At 42.0% G+C, this 17759-nt stretch overlaps 1 protein-coding gene across 5 annotated transcripts in view; it reads left to right on the forward strand.

Annotated features, from left to right (window-relative positions):
• si:dkey-172j4.3 (diacylglycerol kinase delta) overlaps window positions 1–17759 on the forward strand; it is a 114380-nt gene that overhangs the window by 53560 nt on the left and 43061 nt on the right. For all 5 annotated transcript variants that reach the window (XM_064940113.1, XM_064940116.1, XM_064940115.1 and 2 more), the window contains 3 exons: window positions 12334–12444; window positions 14755–14835; window positions 15080–15184. In XM_064940113.1, coding sequence (XP_064796185.1) covers window positions 12334–12444; window positions 14755–14835; window positions 15080–15184 — 297 coding nt within the window. The remainder of the gene's footprint in view (window positions 1–12333; window positions 12445–14754; window positions 14836–15079; window positions 15185–17759) is intronic.

Genomic DNA, 17759 nt, shown 5'->3' on the forward strand with positions numbered 1-17759 from the left:
CAAGTTTGTCTAGTCTGTGTCTGTATACATTTCTAATATACTATCCCTCTCCTTTTCCCTCTCTCTTCTCTTTGTCTCTCTCTCTCTCTCTCTCTCTCTCTCTCTCTCGCTCGCTTTCTTTCTCCCAGTCTTGCCATCTCTCTCCAACACACACACACATATAGGTCACTCCCTTGTATGCATGCCCAGACTCCGATGAGTCAAACACTTTTATCAGGGGATCATTGTTGAAAAGATTAGAGAGAGTTAAGCCCTATGAAGGACACCGCAATTGTTTAAAGGGGAATGGAAACACGTCAGGAAGTAAAGCTGAGCAAAGCGATGTATTCAATCCACTAATACTAAACATGTACTGGTAACATATATATTATATATATTTGAAGCATTATGATCTTGATTGTTTATTAGAGGTATGGATAGCGCCATCTTGAATTGGTAAGAGTGAGCAATGAATGATGTAAATGTGATATTTTAGTTTTTCATTTGTAAGAAATTAGCAAGCATTTCTTGAAACCTGTTTTTATCAAGGCACAAGGCGAGACCCAAATTCAGACACAGGAGGCAGATGGGTGGAGTCTTACCATGTTTATTAATCCAAAGGGGTAGGCAAGAGAATGGTTGTGGACAGGCAAAACCAGATCAAGAGTCCAGGAGGTACAGAGTGGCATACAGGCTCGTGGTCAAGGCAGGCAGAATGGTCAGGCAAGCAGGTACAAAGTCCAGAAACAGACAAGGGTCAAAACCAGGAGGACAAGAAAAAGGAGAATGCAAAAAGCAGGAGAATGGGAAAAGTGCTGGTTGACTTGGAAATATACAAGATTAACTGGCACAGAGAGACAGGAAACACAGGGAGAAATACACTGGGGGAAATAAGCGACACTTGGAGGGGGTGGAGACAATCACAAGGACAGGTGACACCCCCCCCCCCCACAAACACTCACACACACTCCACCTGGCGTCCTACCCGGGCGCAGACCTGGCTGCCTGTGCTATCGGCGGTGGAAATCTGCAATGAGTACTGGGTCCAAGATGTCTTTAGCAGGAACCCAGTACCTCTCTTCCGGGCCATAAACAACCAAGTCGACGAGGTACTGGAAGCCCCTGCCCTGTGGTCGAACCTTCAGGAGGCATCTTACCATATACGCTGGCTGGCCAGCAATAACCCGGGGGATGGGCCTGGAGACAGAAGACAAAGGACAGTGAGACACAGGCTTAATCCCAGACACATGGAAGGTAGGGTGAATACGGAGTGCACGGGGTAACACAAGACGGACAGCAGTGAAACTCTGGAGATGGACCAATGAACCGAGGAGACCACTTGCGGGACTCTACCCGAAGGGGCAGATCCCAAGTTTGAAGCCATACCCTCTGCCCAATATGGTAGCGGGGATCTGGGGTCCGGCGACGGTCCGCTTGTCGACGATACCTGGAGTTGGTCTTGAGAATAACCACCCTGGCTGTTCTCCAGGTACGTCGACAGTGGCAGACAAACATCTGGGCCGAGGGTACGCTGACCTCCTGCTCTTGTTCAGGGAAGAGTAGTGGCTGATACCCCATGGAGCACTCGAAAGGGGAGAGTCTCATGGCAGAACTGGGAAGAGTGTTCCAGGCATACTCCACCCAGACCATTTGACGGCTCCAGGTAGTGGGGTTAGTTGAGACCTGGCACCTTAAGGTGGTCTCCAGGTCTTGGTTGGCTCACTCCGACTGACCGTTAGTTTGGCGATGGAATCCAGATGACAGGCTGGCCGACGACCCAATAAGGTTGCAGAATGCCTTCCAGAACTGAGACAAGAACTGAGGACCCCGATCGGAGACCATGTCTACTGGGAGTCCATGGATCCGGAAGAGATGCTGCACCATAAGCTGGGCTGTCTCATTGCGGGAAGGTAGTTTGGGGAAAGGGATGAAATGGGCGGCCTTGGAGAACCGGTCGACTACTGTTAGAATGATAGTGTTGCCATCAGACGGAGGGAGCCCAGTGACAAAGTCTAGAGATACATGAGACTAGGGATGCTGAGGAACCAGTAGTGGCTGCAAGAGGCCAGAAGGAGCTTGCCGGGGAGTGTTTTGAGCACACAGAGTTGTTGTGTCTTTGGCTATGTCAGATTAAATGATATGACATGCTATTCTATAAAATAATTTCTCCGTAATTAATATTGAGCTAATCATGAAAATGTAATTAACTAGAGAGTCGGGCACCACGAAATAATATTTATAGAGCTGTTATCTTCCGAATAAACTCTGCACGAACCCTGGCTAACAATTTGAATCAGCAATACAAAATTGGGTTTAATCATTTATTTACTAAATACCTAACTAATCACACAGAATCACACTTAAACATAATTAAATCATGACTTGATTACAAATTACGTCATAAAGGAAAATGTCCCTAGCGGGCGGAACAGATATGACAGCTTGTTACACAAAAGAAAAGGGGCTGGGTTTGAGTGAAAGAGCGGGAAGACTGAGGAAAAAGTGAAGAAGCTGTACTATCGTGAATACAGTATCTTATGCATTCTAAATTACCACCCATTTGGAAAAGAAAAATGCAATAAATATTTACTCTTCGGTAGGTTGGTGGTAGATGGAAGTCTGTGTTGCCCAACCGAGTCCTTTGAAGAATGTCTCTGCTGGTAAATTGGATACATTGTAGTAACGTCGTTGTGTGGTAGACGGAATACTCTGTCTGTTCCTTCCTAACCCTCGGTTGCGTCTGCTGTTGCTAACTCAACGGCTAGGAGGTATCACTTCTGTAGTGAATAAGAGTTCGCAACCAAAGCTCACGCTGATGTTGGCTTCATTCTGTAGTTATTATCTGAACCATTCTGACATAGGACCGTCATCCTCACGTCCTCGGAACAGGAGGTTACATTGTCGTCAAGGGCCTATATAGGAAGGGAGAGGAGGGCGTATTTTAATTTTTTTATAGCCCATGTCCCTTCACAGCGGCGGGCCACTGATTGAGCAGAGCCCTATCTTATGAAAACCCAAATCTCACATTTTAGAAGCTAAAATCACATTTCATCCCCTCATGAATAATTTCATATTCAAACATTTAAATTGAACAACAATTCCATGTGAATCCGATAACTCTGATATGTAGACTTTCCACTGTAGAGTTTATGTCATCTTATCATTGATGAGAATGTCTCAGGTGACAACCGAACTGACATCATATTCATACAGTACCACCGCATATGTTCAATTGGTTGCATTACCAGAATATAGTTCATTTCCCCCACCTTCTGATGTTCCCAGAATCTCTATGTTAACCAAGGGTTTGCAAATGTAACATCAGTAGGGTAGAGAGAGAAAAACGGGGGTAAGAGGTTTTTATGACTGTCATAAACCTATCCCCCAGGCCAACGTCATGGCACAGTGCATGCGATGGCGAAGGTAAAGACATCAGGGACCATTGTGGGCCACCAGAAACGTTGTCGAAGGAAGGCTAGTGCACAACGGGACCCTGGATGACAGGTCAACCTGTTGGAATGAGCCCATTCCAGAACCCGGGACCGGACTGGGTTAGGGACAAACAGCCGGTTAGCCGGGCCCCCTTCAGGCCCAGGTTGGGAGCGTTGGGACAGGATGGCCCCCACGCCAAAATCCAAAGCATCCACTTCCACCACAAATTGACGCGAGTGGTCCGGATGGATGAGGATGGGTGCTGTTGTGACTGATGCTTCAGGTCCACAAAGGCTTTGTCGACCGCTGGAGTCCATTTGAACGGTACCTTGGGGGAGGTGAGTGCCGAGAGGGGGGCTGCCAGGGTGCTGTAATCCCGAATGAAACGCCGGTAGAAGCTTGCAAACCCAAGAAACAGTTGAAACTGTACCCTGGACATTGGTTGAGGCCAATCCACCACTGCTTTCACCTTTCCAGGATCCATCTGAACATTGCCTTCAGCAATGACATATCTCAGAAAGGTGATAGAACTCACACTTCACGGCTTTCACAAACAATTGGTTCACCAGGAGGCGCTGAAGGACCTGTCTGACATGGAGTACATGTTCTTGTGCAGATCGGGAAAAAACAGGATGTTGTCCAGGTAGACGAACACAAACCGGTTTAGCATGTCCCGAAGCACATCATTGAAAAGCCTGGAAGACTTAACACCCTGATTTGCTTCATAATAGCCTTTAACCCATGGTCGGGGCATTCCGTCAAGGAACTGAGCCCTTCCAAAAGGCCCTGTAGCAACTCCTGATGTCTCCCAATGGTGGCTCCCTGGAGATAGCTTGGCGGAGCTGATCCAAGTCTGCTTGTAGATTGATCAAGAAAAAAAAACGTAATCACTTTTAGAATAAGACTGTAACGTAACAAAATGTAGAAAAAGTCAAGGGGTCTGAATACTTTTTGAACGCACTGTAGGTAGTAGTAATGGGAATCCTAGTAACCACCAGGTAGCTCAGATTGTCACTGGTCATTTCCCCTTTCTTGCATGCTTTTAATTTGTTCCCATTCGGACTCTTTATGTATTAGACTATAGGCCTAATGTATGTAAGAAGAAATGTAAGTTGTGAAAGCCAATTATTGTTATCATATGCCTTATTCATATAATATGATGTAATTCCCGTATAATTTTGATACCAATATCCCTGAGATTAATGTTGTATAATGTCATGATATAACTTTTTTTCAGGTTTGAAGGAGACAATGTATTCCCCTAACCTTATTCTTTCAATATAGTTATTGTTGTATTAATATTATATTACAAATGTAAGACTTTCTAATATGTTTTGGTACCAGTCAAAAGTTTGGACACACCTACTCATTCCAGGGTTTTTCTTTATTTTGACTATTTTCTACATTGTAGATTAATAGTGAAGACATCACTATTAAATAACACATATGGAATTATGTAGTAACCAAAAAAGTGTTAAACAAATCAAAATATATTTTAGATGTTAGATTCTTCAAAGTAGCCACCTTTTGCCTTGATGACAGCTTTGAACACTCTTGGCATTCTCTCAACCAGCTTCATGAGGTAGTCACTTGGAATGCATTTCAATTAACAGGTGTGCCTTGTTGAAAGTTAAATAGATTGAATTTGAATCGGGTTTTTAGGGCGGCTCTAATATTATGGCTTGCAGTGATAATGCAAAAACATGAATGCATTCAGTTGTACAATTGACTAGGTATCCTGCAATTTAACATACGGCGTCAGAGGGGTCAGTTTTTTCAACTTTTCTCCAGTACTATCGGGCCATTACCATGTCAATCAACGCTTGAATAGAAACATAGTTCACACCCCAGATGTTGATGCCAAAACAGTCGCTGTAATCCCATTAGTTTTCATTGCAGCCTCGTTTGAATGCAGCGGTTGCGCTCATTTGTACTGAATGGGGTTAGTCAACAGTAGCTGACTAACTAACATTAGCCAGCTAGTTGGCTAGCTTTATTGGTGTTGAGACATGAGTATGAAATTGTAATTCTGATTGTTTAATGTTTTAGGGACTCCTGAGAAACCAGGAAATCATTCTCTCATCTTGTGAAACAGTGGATGTAATGAATCTAGCTAGCTTAAGCATTTACTGCAAATTGAATGTACAATTTTGTACGCTTGCCTTGCTGTTATTTCTCATGCAATGCAGTTAAAGTAACGTAGGTAGCCAACTATTTTCTTGCTTATTGTGTATTGGAGGATAAACATACCTGTATGCCTATGGATGTGTAGCTAGCTATGCAGCCGATCTGTGTATGGACCCTAAAACGTTTGGTATAAATATTAGTTCAGAACCTAGCTATGAACCTCAGCTATCATAGCCAATTGTATCATCTTCAAAACAGTCTATGGATTGAGTAGAATATATTCACTGATCATGTACTCTACCTTGGCAAATAAAGGTGCAGTTCAGGTATGAATGTCTGCAAGATTATTTTTCAGTCATATCCAATACCAAGAGTTTCAAATTCCAGTCTTTCAATGATGCTGTGTCTGCATGTATATATTACAATTATACACTTCAACAGTGTTTACCACTCCTGCTCCTGGGACATCAATGGTTACTATGCAATAGACTAGAGACATTATTTAACTAGTTAAAGGCTGATTTGTAATTCATATATACAGAAATAGAATTTAAAGAACTGTACACTACACTTCCTATGCCTCATGTAATGTCAAATTAAAAATAAAAACTCATAAATATATCTGTGGAGTGTATATGGGACAATGTCAATAAAGTTGTTTCAAACAGAAATGTCAGTGCCTGTAGCTCTAAAACCGGTTCATCTCAACATTTTATTTATATTTATTTAACCTTCATTTAACTTTATTTAATATCTAATTTCCTTAATCTGCATTGATCTGATAAACACAGGACAGGTGTAGTATTTCATCAAACGAGAGACTTAATTTCAACCAGTAGAGAATGTGAAATGATGTATTGAAAGAAGTACATTTCCCAAGTGTTATAAATACATAATACATGCAATATCAATATTATAATTGTAATATCATATTATAAATACAAGTTCAATCTGTACTCCAATGCACATCTGGTGTGCATTATAAAAGCAGAGGAAGAAATAGGAGGTAGTGAGAGAGGTTTAAAAGACAGAAAGGGAAAGAGGTAAGGACAGAGGAGCAGGGAAGACAGCATATGATTAATGAATCACAGTGCTACCCTAATATTCTCTCAGTTCATCCCAATTACATAATAGTGTCTCTAGTGGTGTCTCCTAACCAGCCTTTGGCTCTCAGTCGGCCCGATGGTTATCTTAAGAGCGGGTGAGTGGAGATGACTGGACTGGGGGTTGGCATCCTCTCTCACATCAAAACATACCTGCAGACGAGAGACAGATGGAGAGAGAGAGATATCATTTTTAAGCCTTGTGTTTTTTTTATTCTAACACTGTCAGTCATCATAATCATCAGGAGGTGAAACGCAAAACTGACCTTGGATCATTAACTCTGGGACTACTACACCTCTATCTGTATTTCAATGTAAAGCATCTCTTTAATAATGCTTCTTGTTGACCTGACCAAGTGACCTCTCACCTCTGATCTTGCCGTGCCCTCTATGTAGGCAGTTCAGATGCGGGAGGGGTTCACCGACACAGCTGTTATAACCTAGAGGATTTACAGAAAAGGGGAGAGAGGGATGAAGTGAAGGAGAGAGACTGTTATTGAGAAAATAAGGTAGTTAAAGAGACAGTACTGAACAGGAATCTGTGTGTGTGGCCTCACCTGGTGTCCACACTAAGTGGTTGCAGAGTACTTTGTGCTGAAAAAACATGCACAGACAACTCAAACACTATAGTGTAGTTCTAGAAATAATGAAGTGGCTTTGTGTTCATGCCTCTCTCTCCCTCTTGCCTATTCTTTGGAGTTATTAGGAGTCCAATTGTTCTACATTTTTTCAATATGGGTGACTTAAAATAGCCTGTTTTGTTACCTTAACAGCACCCTTACCTTAACAGCACCCTCACCTGAGAAGTAGAAATCAAAAGGAGAGAAACTGAATAAATAAACTGAATAGGAGAGGAATTGAATAACTGCAGTTGACATAGCTAAGTAAATGGAAGAATACTCTTATTGCAATGTGGATGGCTCTTAAAAGAGCCTTTGGTTGTGCATAGTGTAGTCTATGGTGTTGCCAGGGAACAGCACCCTCCTTGAAGAAGTAGGAGGTGAAGATCTCCCGCACACCGATTGCCTCTCTTGCTGCGTTGTTGGACCCCATCCTTGAAACGTCCTGCAGAGCAGCAGACTTCTCCTCTGGCACACGGCGGCAAGTTGGTCCTCGTGTCCATCCTCATGAAGTTATGCAGGACACAGGTAGCCTTCACACGCCTGAATTCCCCCAGGAGGCAACCCAGATGGCCCTGGTCAAACAACCTTGCAGTGCCCTACACGGTAACTGTAGGCAATAATTTTGAAGGAATCTCCAGTTACAAGGTATCTGTAGGAATATGGAAGATAATGTCATTATTAGAATTGTACATCACCAGGTCATTGTGGATTACTAAAGTATAATATCCCTTATAGCAAATCATGATAATATTGGATAGATAGATGCATGTGCACACACATTTTTAGCATGTGACAATAGCAGGATCATATCAAATATAGCATCACAAATGAATACATAAATACCACTTGAAGCTTGATGATGAGTTGACCATTTGAATCAGCTGTGTAGTGCAAAGGCAAAAACAAAAATGTTCACCCATTTGAGTCCAGGACTGAGAACCACTGTTCTTCATTGGGACCTATTCATCTGCAGACAGGCTTTCACATCTCTCTGTATCTGAGGATAGAAAACCTCACAAGAAACATACTTCATTATACTCAAGTTAGACCGCACTGAATATTACATTACTATTATCTCCGTCCTCACTTCTAAGGACTGGAACTACACAAAAGTACCTTTCCATTCCAGATAAGTCGACTCTCTCACTTTTACAGTTGCGGCTGCTATCCTTTCACCCTCATCCGTGGCTGTTAGCTACCTTCAAATGCATTTGGAGTGTGTTTTTTACAGTGATAAATACATCAAGATAGCTAGCTAATATGAAGTTAAGTAGCTGGTGATATTTAATTAACTTAGCTAGCTATCTATACAGTATGTAAAGTTGGCTAGATAGCTTGCTAGCTATGTTAGCAGCAAATTAGAGTTGTTTTTTTTACATTTTCGAAATGTGTCTACTTACTTGAATAAGTTCTCCCAGCCATGTGGACAGTTGGTAACAGGGCAGCAAAGTTTGTTTGTCATCAGAGCGTTTTAGAGCATATTACTATTTACATGTGAATAAATTCATGAAATGGAGAATGGATTAAACTATTTACCCATTTAATAACCAGACCTTCATATAAATTTGCTATGCTTAATTCTTGACGCACAATCGGACGTGCTGCCATATGCTGCCAGCACGCCCACAAGCAAGCCACTCTGGGCAGCCTAAGCGGCACGCAGCAATTTACTGTGTGCTAATGTACATGAGCCATCAGTCAATCCGGAAAATATCAAGAACTTTTAAAGTTTCTTCAAGTGCAGTCGCAAAAACCATCAAGTAACAGAAACATCTCAACATCAACTGTTGTGACCTTGTGAATTAGGCCTTCATGGTCTAATTGCTGCATAGAAACCACTACTAAAGGACACCAAGAAGAAGAAGAGACTTGCTTGGGCCAAGAAACACAAGCAATGGACATTAGATGGGTGGAAATCTGTCCTTTAGTCTGATGAGTCCAAATTTGAGATTTTTGGTTCCAACCACGATTCACAGTTCCAGTTAGCTGGTATTCTAAAGCCTATTGTTTCCATTCCCCTTTAATGAATTGGGAAAATGGAAAGGAAAAGAGAGGAAATGAGAGTTTTCATGACATCAGAGACAGTCTTTAGACGTGTGTGTGTTTGTGTTTCTGTTTGCCAGGATAGATAGCTGAGTTATGACAGTTAAAAGGTCCAATCTGCTATGCAAATTCTGAAGTGTGTCTGACGTATCTACATTTACCACCCAGCAGAGTCCCTTGAGCAGTGTCCAGCTTTGAACACACACACACACACACACACACACACACACACACACACACACACACACACACACACACACACACACACACACACACACACACACACACACACACACAGTGAAGGTGTGAACAGCCCTGTGAAACATATGGGGCCATTTTCACCTTGACCACCAGGATAGTCAAACACATCACACTCTCACACATGCGCTGTCAAACGTGTCAGATTGTGTGTGTTCACCCATAGTGATTCTCTATGGGGGGGACGCACCTGTCTGGTTCCCTCGGACATATTTAGGGGTTGCGTTGACACACAGGGCAGCATGCCACTGTTAAACCTGTCACTAATGTCTCTCTCTGTCTCTCCCTATATCTCTTTCTCTCTCTCTGTCTTAGTATGCATATACCATGTGTGTACAAAACATTAAGAACAACTACTCTTTCCATGACGTACTGTAGACTGACCAGGTGAATCCAGGTGAAAGCTATGATCCCTTATTGATGTCACTTGTTAAATCCACTTCAGTTAGTGTAGATGATGGGGAGAAGACAGGTTAAAGAAAGATTTTTAAGCCTAGGGGACAATTGAGACATGGATTGTGTATGTGTGTCATTCAGAGGGTGAATGGGCAAGACAAAATATTTAGGTGCCTTTGAACAGGGTATGGTAGTATGTGCCAGGCGCACCAGTTTGTGTCAAGAACTCCGACGCTGCTGGGTTTTTCATGCTCAACAGTTTCCCTTGTGTATCAAGAATGGTCCACCACTCAAATGACATCCATCCAAGCAACATGGGCCAGCATCCCTGTAGATCGCTTTTCGACACCTTGTAGAGTCCATGCCACAATGAATTGAGGCTGTTCTGAGGGCAAAAGGGGGGGATTCCTAATGTATTTGTAATGTTTGGAATACTCGGTGTACATACTTTCACTTATTTACTTGTATCTCGTTTCTGCCCTTTTAAGGCATGTCAAAACACATAGCCCTATTCTCATGTGATGTCACGTGTAGCATTCTTAGACAAAGATGAAATCATGTACAGTACCAGTCAAAAATCTGAACACACCTGCTCATTCAAGGGTTTTTCTTTATTTTACTATTGTCTACATTGTAGAATACTTGTGAAGACATCAAAACTATGAAATAACATAGTTGCCTTAATGCCTTGATGACAGCTTTGCACACTCTTGGCCTTCTCTCAACCAACTTCATGAGGTAGTCACCTTGAATGCATTTAAATTAACAGGTGTGCCTTGTTAAAAGTTAAATTGTGGAATTTCTTTATTTTTTAATGCATTTGAGCCAATCAGTTTTGTTGTGACAAGGTAGCGGTGGTATACAGAAGATAGCCCTATTTGGTAAAAGACCAAGTCAATATTATGGCAAGAACAGCTCAAACAAGCAAAGAGAAATGACAACACATCATTACTTTAAGACAATCTGGAAAATGTAAAGAACTTTGTGAAGTCGCAAAAACCAACAAGCACTATGATGAAACTGGCTCTCATGAGGACCGACCGCCACAGGAAAGGAAGACCCAGAGTTACCTCTGCTGTTGAGGATAAGTTCCTTAGAGTTACCAGCCACAGAAATTGCAGCCCAAATAAATGCTTCATGAAAACCAAGAAACACGAGCAATGGACATTAGACCGGTGGAAATTTGTCTTTGTTCTGATGAGATTATTTGTTCCAACTGTGTAGGTGAACGGATTATCTCAGCATGTGTGGTTCCCAACGTGAAGCATGGAGGAGGATGTGTGATGGTGTGTGGGGGCTTTGCTGGTGACACTGTCTGTGATTTATTTAGAATTCAAGGCACACTTAACCAGCATGGCTACCACAGCATTCTGCAGCCATACGCCATCCCATCTGGTTTGCGCTTAGTGGGACTATCTTTTGTTTTTCAACAGGACAATGACCCAACACACCTTCAGGCTGTGTAAGGGCTATTTGACCAAGAAAGAGTGTGATGGAGTGCTGCATCAAATGATCTGGTCTCCACAATCATCCGACCTCAACCCAATTGAGATGGTTTGGGATGAGTTGGACCGCAGAGTGAAGGAAAAGCAGCCAACAAGTGCTCAACATATGTGGAAACTTCTTCAAGACTGTTGGAAAATCATTCCAGGTGAAGCTGGTTGAGAGAATACCAAGAGTGTGCAAAGCTGTCATCAAGGCAAAGGTTGGCTACTTTGAAGAATCTAAAATCTTAACTACATTTTGATATATTTAACACTTTTTGGATTACTACATAATTCCATATGTGTTATTTCATAGTGTTGATGTCTTCACTATTAATCTACAATGTAGAAAATTGCTCAAATAAAGAAAAACACTTGAATGAGTAGGTGTGTCCAAACTTTTTACTGGTACTGTATGAGGAAGTTGTCTGTAAGTTGTTTTTGCCATCGACTTGTGCTGGAATGTTGCTAGGTGATAGAGGGCATCATGCATGCCAATGTGTTTCCCTAAATATATCTTGGAAACTTTCCCGTCATTTGGAGCCAATGAAACTGAATTAAATTATTTGAATAGTTATGCTTCCTGATTATCTTGTATTTCATAATCTCACCCACACACATAGACATCATGAAGCACACACACACACACCCTCTCTCTCCACCGCCCACTCCCCCCCACGCATACACACACACACACACACACACACACACACACACACACACACACACACACACACACACACACACACACACACACACACACACACACACACACACACACACACACACACACACACACACACACACACACAACACTCCACCCAACAGCCCATCCCCACATGCCCTATCTCAAGCCTCTCTCTCTCTCTCTCTCTGTCCTCTCCATAGAAAAGTGTAAAGGAAGGGATCCTATTGAAACAGACCAGTTCTTTCCAGAGATGGAAGAGGAGGTACTTCAAACTGAGAGGCCGGACACTTTACTATGCCAAAGACTCCAAGGTAACTAGTTTATAGGTTTAATACTCCAACTATTATTATTATTTGACCAGGCCCAGACATTTCTTGGATGTGCAAGCTTGAAAATAAAAATAAAAGAGAGCCGCACACTCTTGGAGCTCAGATGCAAAAATGTAATACCAACGTTTCGACAGCCAAGCTGTCTTCATCAGGGTATAATCACAAACACTGCGGGATGACTCGTTTATATAGTGTCAAAGGACACAGGTGTCTGTAATCATGGCCACGAGTGGCCTAATATCATTGGTTAATAATCAAATATTAAAATGTCATACAAAGAACAGCAAACAAACAAATGGATAGCACACGATCATAGATTAATTTGACTATACAAGTTTACACACAATTACAATGGCAAAGTCACAATAATCATAAGAATGGCTTCAGATCAAAGTCTACGTTGAGACCGAAGGGCGCAAGGGTCTTTAAATTAAAGATCCAGGCAGCCTCTCGTTTTAACAATAAATTATCAAGGTGACCCCCTCTCCTAGGGAGGGTGACATGTTCGATGCCAATATAACGCAGAGACGAAATCGAGTGGCCTGCCTTCAAGAAGTGGGCCGCAACTGGATAAGTCAAGTTTTTACACCTAATGGTGCTACGGTGCTCTGAGATACGTACTTTTAATTTACGCTTTGTTTTACCTACATAATTTTTACCACAAGGACAAGTTATAAGATAAATAACTGCCTTAGTGGAGCACGTAATAACACCTTTTATTGGGATCGATTTCCCTGTTTGTGGGTGTTTGAAGGATCTTCATTTATAAGTGCCATTGCATTGAGCACAGCCATTACATTTGTAATTTCCATCCAGTAGGGGTGCAAATAGACGTTGTTCAGGAATATCTTGGGGTGGTAAATCAGAGTGTACCAATTGGTCTCTGAGATTTCTGCCCATGAGAATACGACCAAGGGAAGGTCCAAAAACACATTACCAAGACTATCATCGGATTTTAGGATGCGCCAATGTTTGTGAACAATTCCCTTAATTTGTTCAGAGCACTTTGAATAACGGGTAGTTAGAACGCAAGAATGCGTCTTTTTGCGAGACTTACCTTGAAAAAGGTCATGTCTCGTTTTGTTTTGAATTTTCTCAATGGCAATATTAATCTGATCATTCTTGTAGCCCCTCTCCTTGAACTTTCTTTGCGTCTCAGCCATATTTCTGTCGAAATCGGACTGTTTTTTGCAAATTCTTTTGATTCGACAAAATTGGCTGTAGGGCAAACTGTTTTTCAAGGGAAGTGGGTGACAACTATCAGCCCTCAACAAACTGTTACGATCAGTAGGTTTCCTGTAAAGATCAGTGTATAAAACATTATCTTCACACAAGATCAGAAGATCAAGAAAACTGATTTGACGTGTATCAAATTGCATAGTAAATCTCAGAAGCTCAGAACAGGAGTTAAGAAAAGCATGGAACGCCTGGAGCTGTTTAGCATCACCCCTCCATAGAACAAAAATATCATCAATATACCGTTTCCAAATAATGATGTGAGGCAAGAAAACATTTTTGAGAGGATTGAAAATAGACTGTTTCTCCATGTAACCCACATACAAATTAGCATAGTTAGGAGCCATGGGGGATCCCATAGCAGTCCCTTTAATCTGAATAAAGAAGTCATTTAGAAACATGAAATAGTTATGCGTGAGTACTATTTCAGCCAATGTTACAATGCATGCACTGGAAGGTAGTTCATTAGGGTCACGTTGGATGTGCAAGCTGTCACTTTTTTCACATGATTAAGTATGTGGGTGTAGTTAAAGGTTCAAATCATTTCTGAGTAACAATTAAATACTTTACTGCGATTTTTTTTCAAGCAAAATGGTCTAAAACAAACAAAAATTGATTCTTAGCAAAGAGAGATTTCTCACGAATTGTTTTTGTTAGGGCTGTCTGGAAGTGGTCTTAGTGGGAAGGGGAAAACTGAAAACTAGTTGTTATTGGCTGAGAGGTTTGGATTCTCTTTCTTATTGGTCTATTAACTAATTTACCACCTGGTGATGTCACCAGGCAGACCAAAACTCCATCCCACCAAAACAGGCTGAAATTTCAGGCGATCTTTTTAAACCGCTCTTACACTAAACGGGTATAATCATAATTGTCACAATTCCCCAGTATTATTCCAACCTCATAGTGTGGAAATATATATAAAACACAGGCAAATCCCGTTTTTGACTTCACTGGGCATTTAAGACTTTTTTCATTCATAGAGGATGATTAGATGCTGTCTGTTTTGTTTATGGTTGTGTTTAACTCGGTTACATTTTTTTGGTTGTTGTCCATCAGTCTCTGATATTTGACGAGGTGGACCTATCAGACGCCAGCGTGGCCGAGACCAGTACCAAGAACATCAACAACAGCTTCACGGTAACCATAATGACACACGACCTCTACCGTAACCATGACTACAGCTACACAGTAACCATAATGACCACCATGACTACACATTTCCAATTTTATTACACTCTTCACTGCAAAACTGTAGGACTGTGTAGTCTTTGTAAATCTACAGTACTATGTATTCTTATACAGCCTGTCCCTCCCTCCCTATCTCTCTCTCTTCCTTTCCCTGTCTCTCTCCACCCCCCACCCCTCCACCCTCTCTCTCCAGGTGATCACTCCATTCAGGAAGTTGATGCTGTGTGCTGAGAGCAGGAAGGAGATGGAGGATTGGATCGGTGCTCTGAAGTCTGTACAGAAATGGGAAACGTATGAGGTAAACACTAGTCCTCTCATCCCTCCATCCCCTCAAGCTTTTATCTTTTCATCCCTCCCATTCGTTCATTCCTTCTCACCCTTTTGCCTTTTGCCTTTGACTATACTTTTGTTTTATTCTACAGTCCTGTTTCTGGTATTTACCTTTTAATTTCAAATACATTTAGTGGTAGCAGTGGGTACTTCTCATCAACTAAATTTGTAAGCATTTAGCATTCAGCCATTTCGTACCATTGGTACAAAATTATATATTTGTGTTGTATTTGCTTTCATACAGTAAATTGAAAACTCTCAACCTCTTTTACACATTTCAAACCAATACGTTTTTCCAACAACTTTAGCACCCCACCAATTTTTTGCTGATTTTTCAATATAAATGAAAGGTATTGCCGGGGCAAGGCGTCTGCTTTTATTTCCGCCAACTGACCTAGCCATGATTGCGGTAATGTTCTGCCTACAGCTTAGTATGAACTGAAACCGTAATGCTGAGACGGCATAGGTATGCACTACCTAGGTATGCACCAGCTCTTGATGGTTGCTAGGCAGCGCCCGTTACTACTATCCTCCTGCCAGTTCTAAACTCTAAGAGGCATGTCATTTCACCCATCTCTTCTCATAGCCCACCACATGCACTGTTTTCTTGACCACAGCTGGATGGATCCATAAATAATTACTGTGGTAATAAATATTGTAATAAAGTAGGCTAATGCAATTGAAGGTATCAAATTGTTGCTTATTGAAACTCCCAAAGTCACCCCAGTTGTTATAATACATTTGAAGCAATAGCTTACCCGCCTATGTTCAATTATTTCAGCACCGTTTCACGTTGCTTTGAGACAATTATAGGGACTCATCTTGATGAATGAATCAATGTCAGATTTTTCTTTTCACCGAATCTCTGTTTGGATATTGGTTAGGCTACAGTTAGGCTCTGGAAATTTTTGCGGAGTTGAGGTGAGTGTTGCTCATGATCATCTTGTTTAGTTGGCTCATTCATTAGCGCTGATCAGAACATTTTGCCAGCATGTTCTGTAGCTTAACAAGTGGATTATTTTGCTCTTCACTCGCAGTCGCCTAGTAGCCTAGGCCTCCTCCCAACCAAAAGCCTGTGACTTGTCTTAATCAATTAATGTGATTTTTGTTTCACTGAATATCCATCTGTACATTTGGTTAATTCCCTGGCTGGGTAAATACACTATATATACACACAAGTGTGTGGACACCCCTTCAAATTAGTGGATTCGGTTATTTCAGCCACACCCGTTGCCGACAGGTGTATAAAATTGATTTACACGCCGTACAATCTCCATAGACACACATTGGCAGTAGATCGGCCTTACTGAAGACCTAGAACTAGAACTGCCCCGGTCAACTGTAAGTGCTGTAGTTGTGTAGTGAAACGTTTCGGAGCAACAACGGCTCAGCCACGAAGTGGTAGCCCACACACGCTCACAGAATGGGACCGCAGAGTAATGAAGCGCGTAAAAAAAATTGTATGTCCTCGGTTGCAACACTCACTACCGAGTTCCTAACTGCCTCTGGAAGCAATGTCAGCAACGTAATAGTTTGTCGGGAGCTTCAGGAAATGAGTCTCCATGGCCGAGCAGCTGCACACAAACCTAAAGTCACCATGCGCAAGGCCAAGCGTGGTGTAAACCTCGCCCCCATTGGACTCTTATGCATTCTCTGTGATGAATCACGCTTCACCATCTGGCTGTCCAACGGACAAATCTGGTTTTGGTGGATGCCAGGAGAAACGCTACCTGCCTGAATGCATAATGCCAACGGTAAAGTTTGGTGGATGAGGAATAATGTCCAGTGCAGAAAAATCTTAGCGCTAAACAATACATTGCCATACTTTCCTGTTTCAGCATGGCAATGTCCCCGTGCACAAGGTCCATACAGAAATGGTTTGCCAAGATCGGTGTGGAATAACTTGACTGGCCTGCACAGAGCCCTCAACCCCTTCAAACACCTTTGGGATGAATTGGAACGCTGACTGCGAGCCAGGCCTAATCGCCCAACATCAGTGCCCGACCTCACTAATGCTATAGTGGCTGAATGGAAGCAAGTCCTCGCAGCAATGTTCCAACATCTAGTTCAAAGCATTCCCAGGAGAGTGGAGGCTGTTATAGCAGCAAAAGGGGTACCAACTCCATATTAATGCCCATGCTTTTGGAATGAGACATTCGACGAGCAGGTGTCCACATACTTTTGGTCATGTGGTTTAAGTGGAGTTGGTATAGCTCATCTATTCATTTGCTCAACTATGACTGATCAGAAACATTTAGCAAGTGTAGGCCTATTATTTAGCTCTAAATTCCTGCGGAGGTTGTGAAATATGAACACAAGACTCGGATGCTTTTGAAAATAGGATTTCTATTATTTTCTGTCACTATCATGATGAAGATACTCTCTCCCTAACAAAGTGGAATGTAAGAAAGAGATGAAACATGGACAAAAAAAGCATGGGCTTTGGCTCTGCTTCCATATGTCCCTTCTTTATATGACAGCGGATCTACACGTTCCCGTGACACAAGTTGTGTGGTAAAATACTATTTGTATTTTATTCTGTT

This window comes from Oncorhynchus masou, chromosome 27 (genome assembly GCF_036934945.1).
Source record: "Oncorhynchus masou masou isolate Uvic2021 chromosome 27, UVic_Omas_1.1, whole genome shotgun sequence".
NCBI lineage: Eukaryota > Metazoa > Chordata > Actinopteri > Salmoniformes > Salmonidae > Oncorhynchus > Oncorhynchus masou.